This window comes from Lampris incognitus, chromosome 2, assembly GCF_029633865.1.
Source record: "Lampris incognitus isolate fLamInc1 chromosome 2, fLamInc1.hap2, whole genome shotgun sequence".
Lineage (NCBI taxonomy): Eukaryota > Metazoa > Chordata > Actinopteri > Lampriformes > Lampridae > Lampris > Lampris incognitus.
Window position 1 is genome coordinate 140,720,849 of NC_079212.1, and position 16,278 is coordinate 140,737,126.

Sequence of the window (16,278 nt, forward strand, 5' to 3'; positions counted from 1 at the left end):
TTTTGGCAAATTCCTTATACGTAAAATGAAACAGACAATAGAAAACCAAAGTTTACCTTATTTCTACTTGATGTGAACCTCTATTACAATTCTCTAGTCAAGCTGAAAATAGAAAAGCAAGAAAGACCCGAACAGTATTTGAAACATTTCAAATGATCGACTAATGCTACTGAACTGTTAATCTGTGCACCTTCGTTTATTTGTTTTCCCTCCTACGTATTAGTTTGCTTCTGTTGATGGTAAAAAGCTTCTTGCTTTTATATAACTGATCTCCATGGCAACCTGTTTCCCTTTTTATTCTTTTTGCTCTTTAAACTTGTGTTTACGTTACTGTTGTCTGATTGTTATCAATAAAGTTTTGAAGAAAACGAAGTTGTGGTTTATTTATTTCCTCCAGTCGGCCAGACTGGAAATGCGGTATCCGAAGTGCACGCGAGGGGTTACGCATTCCGGCGGGGATGCAAATTCTGCCCGCACACCGCCCCCGCGTGCGTGTGTGCGACGCGCTCCGCGCTGGGTCTGTTGCCACCCTGTTTACACTCACTTTTAAAAGGCGTTTGGGGCGATCGGACCACAAGTGGACAGCGAGACACTTGTTAACACCCGTGTCTGTCGTGCGTCTCCAAATGCGTCCTGCTGACCACGTGTGATCAGATTTAGTTACTCCGAAGAAGAAGAAGAAGAAGAAGAAGAAGAAGAAGAAGATGATTTCATTACTGACTACGTCACTTCCACTACAAGGTCAGTAGCTAATGTTTGAAGATGTTTCAAGCACTAATATACATGTATATGGACTATTCCAGCTGTTGAGACTGACGGGACTGATTCTTCTGCCCACGTGGAGGTGAGGCATCTCGTTTCACTTGTACTCCAACCACCTACACTCTCCTGTCTCTCCATTTTTCCCGAAAGTTGGCGCGCTGTTACCAAAACAGCCACCACATCCTGCATCGATGACGTATTTCCCTGTTACGTCCTTGTCGGTGACGCGTCAGGACGCATTATAGCGTTTACACTACAAAAGATATGTGGTCAAATGCGTCCCAGACCACCTCGGCAAGTGGTTTGAGTAACCGGTTCACAAAACGCTTTGGTGGTCGTTTGCGCTTGTATTTAGTGCTGTCCACTTAAATGGCGGCTGGTGCTAAAAATGGGGGGTGGGGGCGCAATTTACCATGGCGCAGCACACCTGACAGCTGCTTTAGTGTCCACGCAGTCACGGAGTTATTAAGAAGGACAATGTAGCCTATAGATTTTATCAGGGTTCATAGACGGTGGATGATTGACAGTCGAGATGAGGCGCCGTGGTGGGTGTGAACATGATTGACAGCCACGAGAGTTGTCCAATCACATTAGATTAAAAAACACTAAAACTACCCATTCACTGCCGATAAAAGTGGGCGTGTCTGGGGCGCACAGAGCCGCGCCCCCCCCCCCTGGAAAATGTGAAGAAACCAATCAGAGAGCAGCCTCAGGTCACCCGCTCGCCACAAGTGTGAGGGCTTACAGAAGGTATCTGGCTCGCGCCCCTCACCCAGGAAGTACATGTATTCAGACAGGAACCCACCAAACCCCATTTGAACCAATATTTAATGGCTGCTGACAGGCTGATAATCACTTCCGTTATACAACTAGATTATATTTAACGTGTTTGAAGTAGATTTTCATCTCTTGACGTCTGAAGGGGGCGGCGCCCTCTACTGGCCAGCCTCCTCCGGGTCCACTTGGCGATCCGATCGCAAAAGCACGCATTTGAAACCCGAGTGTAAACGGGGGTGTGTCGTGTGCGAAGCCCTGCCCTCGGAAACGAGCTCCAACCCCTTGGCTCTCCGGGGGTCTCGGTCTCTTCCAGCCTTCCTTTTTTTTTTTCTTTTTTTTCTTTTTTTTCCTACGCGTGAAGCGAGGAGACTCGCGTTTCTGCACGAGGGAAAACACGTCGCCCGTCTCCAGTAGCGTCACACGCGTCCGGGGGAGGTTGGAGAGAAAAATCGCTTCCTGAAATGATCTCCATCATCGTCGTCTGCTGTTTTCCCTCTCTCTCCGCTGTCCCCTCGTGAGATCACCTCGCCTGGTGGATTTTATTATTTATTTATTTTTTTCCGATTTTTTTATTTTTTTTATCTCTCTTGTCGTGGTCTGCATGTCCAGGCTACCGCGATGATCAGCAAAGTTAAAAACGCCATGTCCACCCTGGTGGGGGGGATGATGCCCCACGGCCACCACCACCACCACCAGCAGCACCAGCAGCAGCACGCCGGCAACGGCCAGAGCGGAGCGGACGGCTTGCCGCCCCGCTTCCCCTACGGCCGCCCGGATTTTCTGGACCTGACTCCGGAGCTGCTCCAGTACTCCACCGAGCACGCGTCCAGACCGGTGTTGACGCTGAAGAGGGACAGCAGGCTGCCCTGGCGCACCGGATACGCAGAGTGAGTGCACGGCTGCGGACGGACATGCCCTTTATTGGTTTATCGGCGCTAAAAAGAGATCGGTATAGCATGCATCATGTCCCCCCCAGCCCCCCCCCCACCCCCCGTCTAAACTGATCCAGATCAGGCCTGCTGGATATCACGGAGTGGGTTTTTTGTTGTTGTTGCATTGCTGCAACCTCAGCAGCCCCTGCGTGCATGCACTGCAGTACGGTTTAAGTGAGGGGGGGGGGTATGGATGCATGGCTCGTAAGGGGAGGGGAGGGGGGGGGAGTGTGGTTGTAGTAACTGGACTGTTTTATCGCTGCGATTGATCGATTTGTGTATTGAAATGGCGTGGTAGAAATTTGCATTTGAAAACGTTGGCTGCTGCGGGCTCGAATATCTCTGAAGGAGGAAATGGCTGAACCCAAACACAGCAGGTCTTATTCCATTTCAAAGCGAAAGCAAGAAACGCTGCCAACCTGAAATGAACGTACCGACGTCTCCCTTCCTCTCTCCGTCTGTTTGTGAGTCTTGCCTCTCGCTCTCTTTCTGTATTTCATTAACTGTTTTTTCATTCACTCTCTCTCCCTCTCTCTCTAACACACACACACACACACACCTCATTGACTACATTGATTCCCTAACTTTGCCCACCATAAGGACATGCCTAACCTCAACCCAACCCTAACTCCAACAGTAACCCCAAACCCCAAGGCCTCACACTAAAACAGACCCTTGAAGTTTATGGGACCGGCCAAAATGCCCCCATTTAGCACAAAGACCCTCACTTTCTTATGGCCCATGCAAGTATAGGAATACAAAGTACACACACACATGCATGCAAACACACATACACACACACACACACACACACACACACACACACACACACTAAACAACCAGGAGAAGTGCCCGTGGAAGTTTGCATTGATTCGGCCATTTGTTTGTGTGACATAATTAAGCAATCGGTTGTCGTCCGCCGGCTGCAGCTTTGCCTGCACGATGCTGCGGCGCGTCACATGCAAGTCCAGCCATGCCGTGCACTGTGCATCCAGGCTGCGGCGGGTTGGTCCCCACGTGCCTTTCGGCGTCTCTGCAAGCTGCGGCTACATTGTATCAGATGCACCCGCAGCTCCGTTGCAGATGCACGCCGTGCAGCCTTAAGCTAGCGCGGTTCACCGGGTTTGCTGAAAGGCGCTGCTTGGTTGGTTCTCATTGAGAGAGAACAAGACGAGACGCTGTGGGACGTTGCAGTTCTCTCGCAGAGGGGACGGCTCGAACAGCTCCGGTCCTGTGTGTGCTATTATCACCGCATGCAGCTTCCCCTCTGTTTGTCTCCCTCCCCCCCCCTCCCCCTCGGAACTAGTGTGAAACAAAAGTGCTGAGTCATGCACAAAGGCTCAAGGGTACGGGGGAGGGGGAAAGGGGGTGGGGGTTGAGGGGTCCTAGATGAGAAAGCAGGACCTCTCCTTAAAGGAGGACGAACTAGGTAGCTGGAACGAGGGTGCTCCGATCCAAGAAAGTGCCGATTCTCTCCGTCTTTGTCTTGTAACACGTGCCCCCCCCCCACCCCCCACCCCGCCTTATCGATACTACGGTCCGAGACTCGGGGACGGACGTCTGTGGTGTGATTGCATCACCGTGTGTGTTATTTACCCCGAAGCCTTATCTTGTTGACCTTGTCAGTGTCAACAGAGCAAGCTGACGGAAGCTCCGACAGTCAGGGGCTCTCGTGGCCCACGTGTACTGGGAGGTCCAGCGGTTCTGAGACCAGGGTTTTTATTTTTTTATGTTTTCCAACGGCGCCCTGCTCCCATGTGCAGTAATTAGCGAGGAACAATGATGGCCTAACACGGCGTAGGTGGATGGCGTCCAGCTGGAGGCCCCTCCGGCTGGCGCCGCTCCACACAGCAAGCTGGGATGACACTTGAGCGTCACATTGTTAACGCGGGCACTTGCTGTGGGGTTATTCCAGGACTCCTGCCCGCTCGTTTGCCCGCTTCGGCCTTTGCGGTGCAGCAGTTGACCAATTTTTCTTCCGCAGTGAGAACAACGTTTCCTCCGACGGCTTAACTTTTTACCCCCCCCCTTTTTTTCTCCCAAATTGTATCCGGCCAATCACCCCACTCTTCTGACCCTTCCCGGTCGCTGCTCCACCCCCCTCTGCCGATCCGGGGCAGGGCTGCAGACTACCACATGCCTCCTCCCATACATGTGGAGTCGCCAGCCGCTTCTTTTCACCTGACAGTGAGGAGTTTCACCAGGGGGACGTAGCGCGTGGGAGGGTCACGCTATTCCCCCCAGTTCCCCCTCCCAAACAGACGCCCCAACCGACCAGAGGAGGCGCTGGTGCAGCGACCAGGACACATACCCACATCCGGCTTCCCGTCCGCACACACGGCCAATTGTGTCTTTGGAGATGCCCAACCGAGCCGGAGGTAACACCGGGAATCGAACCGGCGATCCCCGTGTTGGTCGGCGACGGAATTGACCGCCGTGCTACCCGGACACCCAACATTTTTTTTAAGTGGTTTAGGCAGTTTTTGTAAATGTGTGAGATAGTTTGTAGGCCTCGCCTCTTTTTGTTCAAACCACTACTCATCCAAAACACAAACACACACACGGCCAACACCAAAGCTTGAACACACACATACAAACACAAATGCACAGAGAGTTCTCTGCAGACGGGCCCGTAACCACGACAGCTGCGAAGTGCGTCCGGTACCGCCGTGTCAGTGTTGTTCCTCCAGCGTCATAAGTAATGTTGCTCCAGGACCGTCGTTGCAACTGACCAATCGCGCTGTTGTGCTGTCCCGTGTCGCTGCAACTGGACACTCGCACATAGGTGTGAAATGTGAAATGACTCTGCAGTCCTGACGCGAGGATTAAAATGCTTTAGAGGAGGGTTCTTAACAGTGCTATAATGCAGTCATGCAGTATTATGTCACCCTGACAAATATGTGCTCCCACAATTCATACGGTATTATGTCACCCTGACATATATGTGCTCCCACAATTCATGCGGTATTATGTCACCCTGACAAATATGTGCTCCCACAATTCATGCGGTATTATGTCACCCTGACAAATATGTGCTCCCACAATTCATACGGTATTATGTCACCCTGACATATATGTGCTCCCACAATTCATACGGTATTATGTCACCCTGACATATATGTGCTCCCACAATTCATACGGTATTATGTCACCCTGACATATATGTGCTCCCACAATTCATGCGGTATTATGTCACCCTGACAAATATGTGCTCCCACAATTCATGCGGTATTATGTCACCCTGACAAATATGTGCTCCCACAATTCATACGGTATTATGTCACCCTGACATATATGTGCTCCCACAATTCATACGGTATTATGTCACCCTGACATATATGTGCTCCCACAATTCATGCGGTATCATGTCACCCTGACATATATGTGCTCCCACAATTCATGCGGTATCATGTCACCCTGACAAATATGTGCTCCCACAATTCATGCGGTATTATGTCACCCTGACAAATATGTGCCCCCTCAATCAGCCACTTCACGAGCCTCCCTCAAATGGCTAATTAATGGAGGAGCGATCTTCTAGTGCTCGGCGCAGGGCTGTTCCCCAGATGTTGAGGGGCAATGGCGTGAGAATAAGTGAAAACCTGATCCGTATCAGTCTGGGTTTAAAAGTGGTCACCTCACTGAAGCAGCCGAAGCTGCCTCCAAGTCATTGTTTGTCATCCTCCTTCGTCTGTCTGACACAATGGTTCACCAGATTATACCGCTGACGCTGATAGACCTTGTCAGCACGAGGCTAAAATGGATCCGATCGTGCCGGACAGGGAGGTCACAGTACTTATCATGGAGGGGTCAGGTGTCCAGCCCCTGAAAGATTACAACCGGCGTGCCTCAAGCAGGGCCGTTGCAAGGGGGGGGGGGGTTCGAGGCCCTGTGCAACTTGACGTGGGAATCCCTGCTGTTTGACATGCATGTGCAGGAATCACGGTCACACGCATACAGCTATTCTAGTTGTACTCCAACCAGCTATTCTAGTTGTACTCCAACCAGCTATTCTAGTTGTACTCCAACCAGCTATTCTAGTTGTACTGTGCCCATAATCTGGGTGCAGTACATTTATTACGAGTAGAATAATACACCATCATCCTACACATAGTCGCAGCTATGACTGTAAAACTGTTGGCGCTACATCATCAACTCAGCTCAGCTGTCACTGTATTTTGGCGTGTTGCTGGATGACGGTGTGTTACAATTCAGGTGTTTCAGGTCTGTAGCCTACAGTTCATTCAGATTTTCATTTTCCCACCGGTCATTACATGTAGCCTACAGTCACAGTCGCATGCACCTGCTAGCTCTGGACACCCGCTCAGCCACCACATCTCTGGAAGCCTTGACAAATTCATCCAGCAATTCCGGCAGTGACTTATCCTCTCATCCATCCATCCATCCATCCATCCATCCATCCATCCATCCGTTAGCCAAACCACTTATCCTGCTGTCAGGGTCGCGGGGATGCTGGAGCCTATCCCAGCAGTCATTGGGCGGCAGGCAGGGAGACACCCTGGGCAGGCCGCCGGGCCATCACAGACCCTGTGATGGCGGTGACTTATTAACATCTTAATTCTGGGCATCCGGGTAGCGTAGTGGTCTATTCCATTGCCTACCAACACGGGGATCGCCGGGTCGAATCCCCGTGTTAGTGTCGGCTTGGGCGGGCGTCTCTACATACACAACTGGCCGTGTCTGCAGGACGGAAGCCGGATTTTGGTATGTGTCCTGGTCGCTGCACTAGCGCCTCCTCTGGTCAATCAGCGTGATCCTCCCACGTGCTACACCCCCCTGGAGAAACTCCTCACTGTCAGGTGAAGAGAAGCGGCTGGCGACTCCACATGTATGGGAGGAGGCATGTGGTAGTCTGCAGCCCTCCCCGGATCGGCAGAGGGGGTGCAGCAGCAATCGAAAGAGTGGGGTAATTGGCCAGATACAATTAGGGAGAAAAAAAGGGGGGGGTCTTAATTCTTTTTTCTTTTTTTTTTCTTCCTATTCTCGGCACCCGTGTCGTGTTAACAAACTCGGTCACGCTCTCACGCGGCCGACATCCATTTCCCCGTCTCCGTTCGAAAAAAACCTGAATAATTTGTTAGATTTTTTTCCATGTGACCTTGACTGTGTATAATGGAACTGATGCACAGGAACTTCATTTTAGAAACATGTTGGTTCGAGAACAGTCATAAAAAAAGTTATTCATTTAAAAAAAAGAAGAACTTGCAGGCCTGGCGTGAGGCCCTAGAGGTGCGAGGCCCCGTGCAGTCGCACTCTACGCATAGCCTACGTGGCGGCTCTGGCCTCAAGACTCGGTGCTTGACCCACTCTTTTTCACAGTCTGTTCCACCTCATTTGGCAAAAACAAGATATCTTGACACGTGGTTTCTCCTTCCATCGCCTTGCCGGCAGCTCCCAGCTCTGCCTTCCTTTTGTGCCGGAGCACACTGATTGGGTTACTGTTTGCTTTGCTGACATATCTGCTTGGACGAGGGAGCGGAGACTGCTGGCTCAGGTTGTACAAAACTGCCCCTGCCTGGTCGTCCCTATAAAATCCTCCATCAGTCAGACTCGGGACATCGATAATCATGCCCCCCGTATCCGCAAGGGATGTCTGGCGGATAACTGACAACTGGCTCTCGTTTACTGACCAGAGTCAAGCTGTCTCCCATCCCCGTTGTTTTGCTCTGTGGAGCATCCCAAAAATCCAGCTGTGCTCATCAGAACATGCTGGAAAGCTCCTGGTCCAGGCCCTCGTCATCTCGTGCTCAGGCTGTTGCTATGCAATTCCTGTCGGTCCTCGTCTCAGGAATGATGTTGAAAGCTTCGTTTTCCACCTGCCAAGGTATGCACATATCGTGCCTCTCTTTGTAATCTTACCCCCTCCCCCCTTTTTCTCCTCAATTGCACTTGGCCAATTAAACTATTTCCCGAGCCATCGCCGTCCCGATCGCTGCTCCAACCCCCTCTGCCGATCCAGGGAGGGCTGCAGACTACCACATGCCTCCTCCAATACATGTGGAGTCGCCAGCCGCTTCTTTTGACCTGACAGTGAGGAGTTTCGCCGGGGGGGCGTAGCATATGGGAGGATCATGCTATTTCCCCCAGTTCCCCCTCCCCCCCCGAACACATGCTAGTGCAGTGACCAGGACGCATACCCACGTCCGGCTTCCCACCCGCAGACACGGCCAGTTGTGTCTGTAGGGATGCCCGACTAAGCCGGAGTCAACACGAGGCTTCGAACCGGCGAGCCCCGTGTTTGTAGGCAACAGAATAGACCGCTACTCTACCTGGACACCCATTGTAATCTTACATCAGCCCCTAGCTGATGCAGTTGGGGCAGCATGGTGGCCCAGTAGTTAGCACTGTTGCCTCACAGCCAGAAGGTCCTGGGTTCGAACCCCAGGCTGTCCCAGATCCTTTCTGTGTGGGATTTGCATGTTCTCCCCGTGTCTTCGTGGTTTTCAGGGCGCTCTGGTTTCCTCCCACCATCAAAAAGACATGCATGTTCAGGTTAACGCTCCTGCCTGTGCCCCTGACCGAGGCAAGGCACAAAAGAACTGGAGTTGGTCCCCGGGCGCTGCACAGCGGCTGCTCACTGCTCCTCGCTATATGGCTAGGAGGAGTTGAATGCCGAGGAGGCATTTGGCTACATTATTAATGAAGTATATCTATATGTATATCATTAAGTTCAAAGCCTTGCTGCTGGCTCTACAGACAGGTCGAACAACTGTACCGACTTGCCTGCATGTTAACATACACACTACTCCTTAGTTGTAGCGTTGGAGGGCTACTGTTTATGTCCACTTAAAAAGAGCTGAGGTCTACTTCCAGACTTTTCTGTCAGTGGCTCCAAAATAGTGGAATGAGCTCCAGTCTTTGATTGTTTTGATTTTGATATACTTTAATGATCCCTGTGGGGAAATTCGTCTCTGCATTTAGCCCATCCTAGCTGAGTAGCTAGGAGCGGTGGGCAGCCGCCGTGCAGCACCCGGGGACCAACTCCAGTTCGTCTCGCCATGCCTCGGTCAGGGGCACAGCCAGGAGTATTCACCCTAACATGCAGGTCTTTTTGATGGGGGAGGAAACCGGATCACCCGGAGAAAACCCACCGCAGACACGGGGAGAACATGCAGACACCACACAGAGGACGACCTGGGATGACTCCCCCCCCCCCAAGGTTGGACGACCCCAGGGATTGAATCCAGGACCTTTTTTTTTCTGTGAGGCGATAGCGCTAACTGCTCTGCCACCATGGCACCCATTTTATTCGAGAAAGGCCTCCAAACTTTCCTTTTCCAGGCCTACTTTAATCGAAAGACGGTGTCTAAGCGTGACTGTTAAACTGATTTTCAGCAGTATCCAGGTTGTTTGGAGTCTCATATTGCTTCATCACTATGTTTGATCTACCTGTTGTGCACCTGTAGCATTTGACATGACATGCACTCTTGGCTATGGTGTGATGACTAGTTAGTGTTGTAAGATACCTGCAGGTTGACACGCGAACTTATATCTACGAATTGTTGACTCTTTAGTAAATCATTTTGGATTAATGCTACCAGGAGGTGGTTGTAGCTCAGCCTTGTCCTCAGTTGACCTAGCACTGTTGTGCAAAAGTATAGCGACAGGCATGGGCGCAAGTCCATGAATACTGGGATGGCGTCCAGCGCTTTACCTGCATCCCCGTCCACAGGGTTAGTGGTTGTGTCAGGGAGGGCATCCAGTGTAGAATTTTGCCAAATCACTATGCGGATTGACAAGACCATACCAGATCAGTCGAGGCTCCATACGAGATCGGCTGAGGCCCTGGATAACAACGGCCGCCGTTGGTGCTGTGCCCTCACAGGGTTAATGATGAAAACTGTACAGTCCGCTGGGGCGACCCCTAACAAACAGGAAATACGCTGAAAAAAGAAGAAGAAGACTGTGGATTAGTGTGCCTACTAAATGGGAAAATGTAAAATGAAAAGGGGATTCTTGTGAGCTATACCATTTAAGTAGGTTTGTTCTTTTCACAAGAATCTTTTCCTGCTGAGTAAAGATTGAAATCAAATGTAATTTGAGTAAATTACATTCTTCCCATTTTTTTTAATGAATTTCGAACACAATGAGATATCAGATAATGATAATGAGAGCCGGTTACTGAGTCCAGGGTGTAATTTAGCATCAGTATTCGAGTCATGGTCTTGATTTACAGCTGCTAAGACCAATGCTGTGATTTTATTTCGCTACCCAAAGTGTACTTATAGCCAAACCAAACACCTCTGAAGGTAATTTCTCCAGTCCTTTCCTCCTCGGGCTGAGTATGTACTCACCAGTGAAATCGGCTGGTTTAGTGTTCGATCAGAATGAGAGATATGCACACCCCATGCCAATCTGCCGTTGGCTGGTTTTTCTTTATCTGATCCTTTCTATGCAAAGCAGTTCCTGCAGGCGTTGTAGTGTAACTTCTTCCCCGTTGAGGGAATTTGAGGGTGACCAAACAACGGATTATGTGGCTCCATGAAATAGGCCAACAGTATTTATCCATCTGTCATCCTGTACCTGATTATAGCACCATTCAGATCTGACAGGATTTACCAGTTCAGTTTTCAAAGGATCCTCTCTCGCACCCATGAAGTGTGTCAGTTGTGTTGGGTGTAGGAGGGAGACGCGCGCCCAAATGAGGTCAGCATGTCGGAGAAACTACTACCCCTTTATTCATTCATTGAATCGTTCATTCATTTATTCCTGCCTTCGTTCGTCCATTTTCAACACCCGTCTAATCCAGTTCAAGGCTGTGGGGTTCAAGGCTGTACCGCTTCGACCGGTTCAAGTCTGCTGTCCATCATAAGCCCCTCAAACACACGTTTCCAAATCCACATTAATATGCAAATCTGCAAATAAATAAATCTGACAAGAGTAGCGTCTCCGATTCATCTAATCTCATCACACCCAGGAGAAACCCATGAAAAATGACAACATCCTGTAACCGAGCATTTTTCCCGCCCGCTGCGGGATTCGATCCGAAGGGTACTGCGCCACGAGGCACCGTCGCTAACTGCTCAGCTAAAAAGAACTCACCCCCTGGCCGATTGGCCAGCGAGTCTTTGGTAGGTTACAGTAGGCACCCTCTCCCGGAAGTGCGCCCTCGCGCTTCGTTAAACCGCGCTCCAAAGGGACTTATGAGGATCCGCACGCTTCCGGATCCCACCGCTGCCACCAATGTCACACGGCATTTTTTTTCCTCCTGCTGCGGGATTCGATCCTAGGTGTACTGCACCACAAGGCGACATTGCTAACCGCTTGACTAAAGAGGGCTGACCCCCTGGCCGATCGGCCAGTGAGTCGGTACACTACAAACTCCACACAAAAAAGACAAGGATCCGGTCTATTCCGTTGCCTACCAACACAGGGATCCCGGTTCGAATCCCCGCGTTGCCTCCGGCTTGGTCAGGCGTCCCTACAGACACAATTGGCCGTGTCTACGTGTCCTAGTCGCTGCATTAGCAACCCCTCTGGGCGATTGGGGTGCCTGTCCGGGGGGGGGGGACTGGGGGGAATAGCTTGATCCTCCCACGTGCTACGTCCCCCCTGGTGAAACTCCTCACTGTCAGGTGAAAAGAAGCGGCTGGCGACTCCACGTGTATGGGAGGAGGCATGTGGTAGTCTGCAGCCCTCCCCGGATCGGCAGAGGGGGTGGAGCAGCGACCGGGATGGCTCGGAAGAATGGAGCAATTGGCCGGATAGAATTGGGGAGAAAGACAAGGATCGACATACCAAACCAGAACCACCAAACCACATTTTCATAATTTTCACTTTTATTTCAAAATAACGGCCGCTGTAAACCGGTCTGTAGCCTCAATACTGCAGCAACGTACTGTACAAATACACGCCGATGTGATGATAACATGAAACATGTAGACAATTTAAGAAAAAAGAGAAGATGATTTATGAATATTTGAGTTTTTCCGTTGTGACTATTTGTGATGGCATTTTTATTCTAAGTTGTTTTCATCAGTTCTGTCACATCGGACCTCTGACCTGCCCGGTATCGGTCCTGTATGGGGAACTGGTAAGAGGGAAATTTCATTAGAAAAAAATTTTTTTCTTTCCTCATAGTTGCCTTATTTTCTGGGAACAATTGTGTATCAACAGCATTTTCAACACAGTGTCGTCACATTTAGTTCAAGCGGTCCGCGAGTAGCAAAAAATTTGCTGTGACAGTCCACTTCCTCATCTGAACTCCACTTTCATGATGCTGGGGGAGTGAGTGTGAGTGTGTGTGTGGGGGGGGGGGGCGAAAAAACACAGACGCATTGTGTTCCCGAAACATGACCGCTGGTTCTCAGTCACAAGTTGTGAAAACATATGACTGAAACATTTGCGCCTGACACTCTTATATCCACTTAGGTCAGCCCGTTTCAAGTCTCCAGCTGCCGCTGCCAGCGGCGTAACTGTGAATTTAGCATGGGGAACGGAGGGCTCATTTTAAACACATTTAATGGTAACACTATAATAACTACACACATGAAGCATTACGTATCAGTAACTACTGAATTCATCACTTGTAAAGTAACTGTAAAGCAATCGTAAAGCGAGGCATGCACCATGGTTAGTCAGTGTTAATAGATGTTTTATGAATACTTATTAGTACTGCGATTCATGATTGATGCAGGTAGTTACTGGTTGTTAGTCAAGTATTTTGTACGACTTCATGTGACGTGAGGCCTAATACGCCGTACAATGCATTCACACATGAGATTGAAAGTACCTCGAGACTCACAAAAGTCTAAAGGATCATAAGATCCTTTAGAAAGTGCAAGTACGTGATTAACAAACAATTTAGATGTACATTTTTGCATGAATAATCATGAATTGCCGTATTAATAAGTATTTATAAAACATCTCTTAACAGTCGCTGACCATTGGTGCATGTCTTGCTTTAACAAATGCTTCACAAATACTTTACAAAGGAGGAATTCAGTCGTTACTAATTCTTAACTAATGCCTCATTCGTGTAGTTATTATAAAGTGTTACTTGCTAAATCACCGGGAATTGGGGGAAATGATACGTGACAAAATGTGTGTACACGTCAGCAGAGTTTTGAACATTAATACAGCCATTTTCGACATTTTTTAACTTGCAGGGGTTATATTTAGTTGGCTGTGAGTCACCGCAGACATTAAAACAGTGGGCGAGGGGCAGTACACACATCCTTTAAATGCCCTACACCCTTGGAAATAAAACTTTAAAACTTTCTGCAGAGGGCCTTTTTAGTAGTACAGGGAATAGCTCTGTCTTGTACCTTAGAATCAAGATAACCAGTTGTACAGACCTCCTGGGGAATAGTAGGGACGGGTATACTGACTCTGTCAAGGCACCGGTATAAAAATTAGGGAACATTGACCGGGCCCATTAGTTCTGGACTAACAGGGCATCTTATCGAGGCCACGGGTTGCATAAACGTACATAAGTAATTTTCCATGATGGGCGGATGCAGTCAGCCAAGAGAGAGATCACGTGTTCTACCAGAAAGGCTGAGATGATGATTTTTCTACAGGAAAAAAAATGGTTTGAACGTCTGAGTCAACCGGTAATTGCGATTCTTCAAAGCTGTTAGTTAATGTGCTCCGGTGCAATACTCGGTATGCTGCAGTCTGGCATATTGTGTCGTCTGAAAACATTATTTTTATCAGATATGAGAGTCGTTGTTATCTGGCAATTACGGTGATAAACAGTTATTACGCCATGACAAAAAAAATGTGTGGAGTTTGCGTGTTCTCCCTGTGTCTGCGTGGGTTTTCTCCGGGGGCTCCGGTTTCCTCCCACAGTCCGAAGACATGGAGGTCAGGTGAATCGGCCACACTAAATTGTCCCTAGGTGTGAATGTGTGTGTCGGCCCTGTGATGGACTGGCGGCCTGTCCAGGGTGTCTCCTCGCCTGCCGCCCAATGACTGCTGGGATAGGCTCCAGCATCCCCGCAACCCTAATTAGGATAAGCTGCTTGGATAATGGATGGGTGGAAGGATGGATGGATGGATGGATGGATGGACAAAAAAATGATACTAAATGGTGTCATCAGCCACTGGTTTGGACAAGAGGTAACAATAGCCGTGCCGATATCAATAAATTCCTAACGATACCCCCACCCTTAGATGCTAGATATGTGATTGACCCAGATGTTTACTGTCACATAGAATCTACCATAGCCTTATTCAGCCAGAGTGGATGATGCATACACACTTGGACAGTTCTTTTCTCATTCACTTGTGCGTTCAACAAACTCATCATACCTTTTCTCTCGCACGCTCACTCCTGGCTTATCGCAAATATAAAGGGAAGAGCACAGTGTCTTATCGCCACCAGGCGGTAGCCTGGCGAGGATTAGATGTGTAACGACCACGAATGACTAGACTCGCGAGCCCCTTGGCTAACGGGTCGGACCCTATAGTCGACTGGTTAATGTAGTCGCCCGTGGTGCGGGACACCCGGGTTCACGTCCCGGCCGCAGCAGTTACGTGTGCCTGGTGGGGATCTGCACTCTGCCGACACTACGTCAATTCCTCCTATGAAGTTGCTAGGATTGTTTAGGTATGAGTCATGCCAGTGGCTGACTACTGTAGCTTACTTCTCTTTTTTGGCCGGCTTCTAAAGAAACGTTGAATATATAGCTTCCTTCCTTCTTTTCAACGCTGCTGCTTTTCTCATTATTGAGTTGTCCTGCCATTGATTGCAAACGCGACCGGATGAAAATGATGATGGAGGATAAAACTGTAGAGCTGTCATTTACCAGAGACTCACATCAACCTATTCACACTTTTTCTTTTCTTGGAGCTAGCTAGGAGACATTACAAAGTATGTTGTTTGTTTTTTGTTTTTGTTTGTTCAAGTGCAGTCATGGATGGGTACATGAATCCCCTCACCATGTCGTATTGATTTAGCTAATAATAATTAATACACTAGTAATGGTCATGGGCTTTGAGTAGTGACCAAAAGGGTGAGATCGCAGATCCAAGCGACTGAAATGAATGTCCTCCATAGGGTGTCTGGGCTCAGCCTTAGAGATAGGGTGAGGAGCTCGGACATCCGGGAGGGAGCTCGGAGTAGAGCCGCTGCTCTTTCGCGTCGAAAGGAGCCAGCTGAGGTGGTTCAGGAATCTGATCAGGATTTCTCCTGGGCGCCTTCCTTTGGAGGTTTTCCGGGCACATCCAACTGGGAGGAGACTCCGAGGTAGACCAGAACTCGCCGGAGGGGACTACGTGTCCCAATCTGGCCTGGGAACGCCTTGGGATCCCCCAGAAGGCCGAGGGACGTCTGGAGTGCCCTACTTAGCTTGCTGCCACCGCAACCCAACCCCAGAGAAGCGGCCGGTGATGAGATGAGACGAGATAATTACTGATAAAATGAATAATCTAATGAATATAATGTAGTGGTAAAGTAAATACAGTACAGTACACTCTGTTCCCTAACATTGGTACATGCATCTAAGGTAGCAACAACAAGTGACTCGTCCAAAATACTGGTGAGTTGTTTATCACACACAGAGTGAAATTGAGATTTAATGCTGCTGTCACGAACAGATGTTTTTTAGCAGCTGTAATTTGGTTCATAGCAGCTTTTGCCCCAAATGGACATTCGGTTCAACTATAGTTCACTGAAGGTGATCACGCAAAGTGAAGACGCATCCATGTGAATCACAAATTTTATCTAAAGACTGGTGTGGGCAATATTGAAGGGTTATTTAAAACTATTTAAAACTGGGGGGGGGGGAGAAACCACAATCACACACACTATTGCACACTTGTTTTCTTGACTGGATCTTTT

The 16,278-nt window shown here is 49.2% G+C and overlaps 1 protein-coding gene across 2 annotated transcripts in view; it reads left to right on the forward strand.

Moving 5' to 3' along the window:
- The first annotated feature begins 1,691 nt into the window (after window positions 1-1,691).
- Window positions 1,692-16,278, forward strand: part of ppm1j (protein phosphatase, Mg2+/Mn2+ dependent, 1J) — a 43,536-nt gene continuing 28,949 nt past the window's right edge. Inside the window, exon 1 of one of the 2 annotated variants that reach the window (XM_056275386.1) lies at window positions 1,692-2,426. In XM_056275386.1, coding sequence (XP_056131361.1) covers window positions 2,158-2,426 — 269 coding nt within the window. In that variant the 5' untranslated portion in view covers window positions 1,692-2,157. Of the gene's footprint in view, window positions 2,427-2,774; window positions 2,936-16,278 lie in introns of those variants that run through there. The other variant, XM_056275387.1, reaches the window with a different exon arrangement.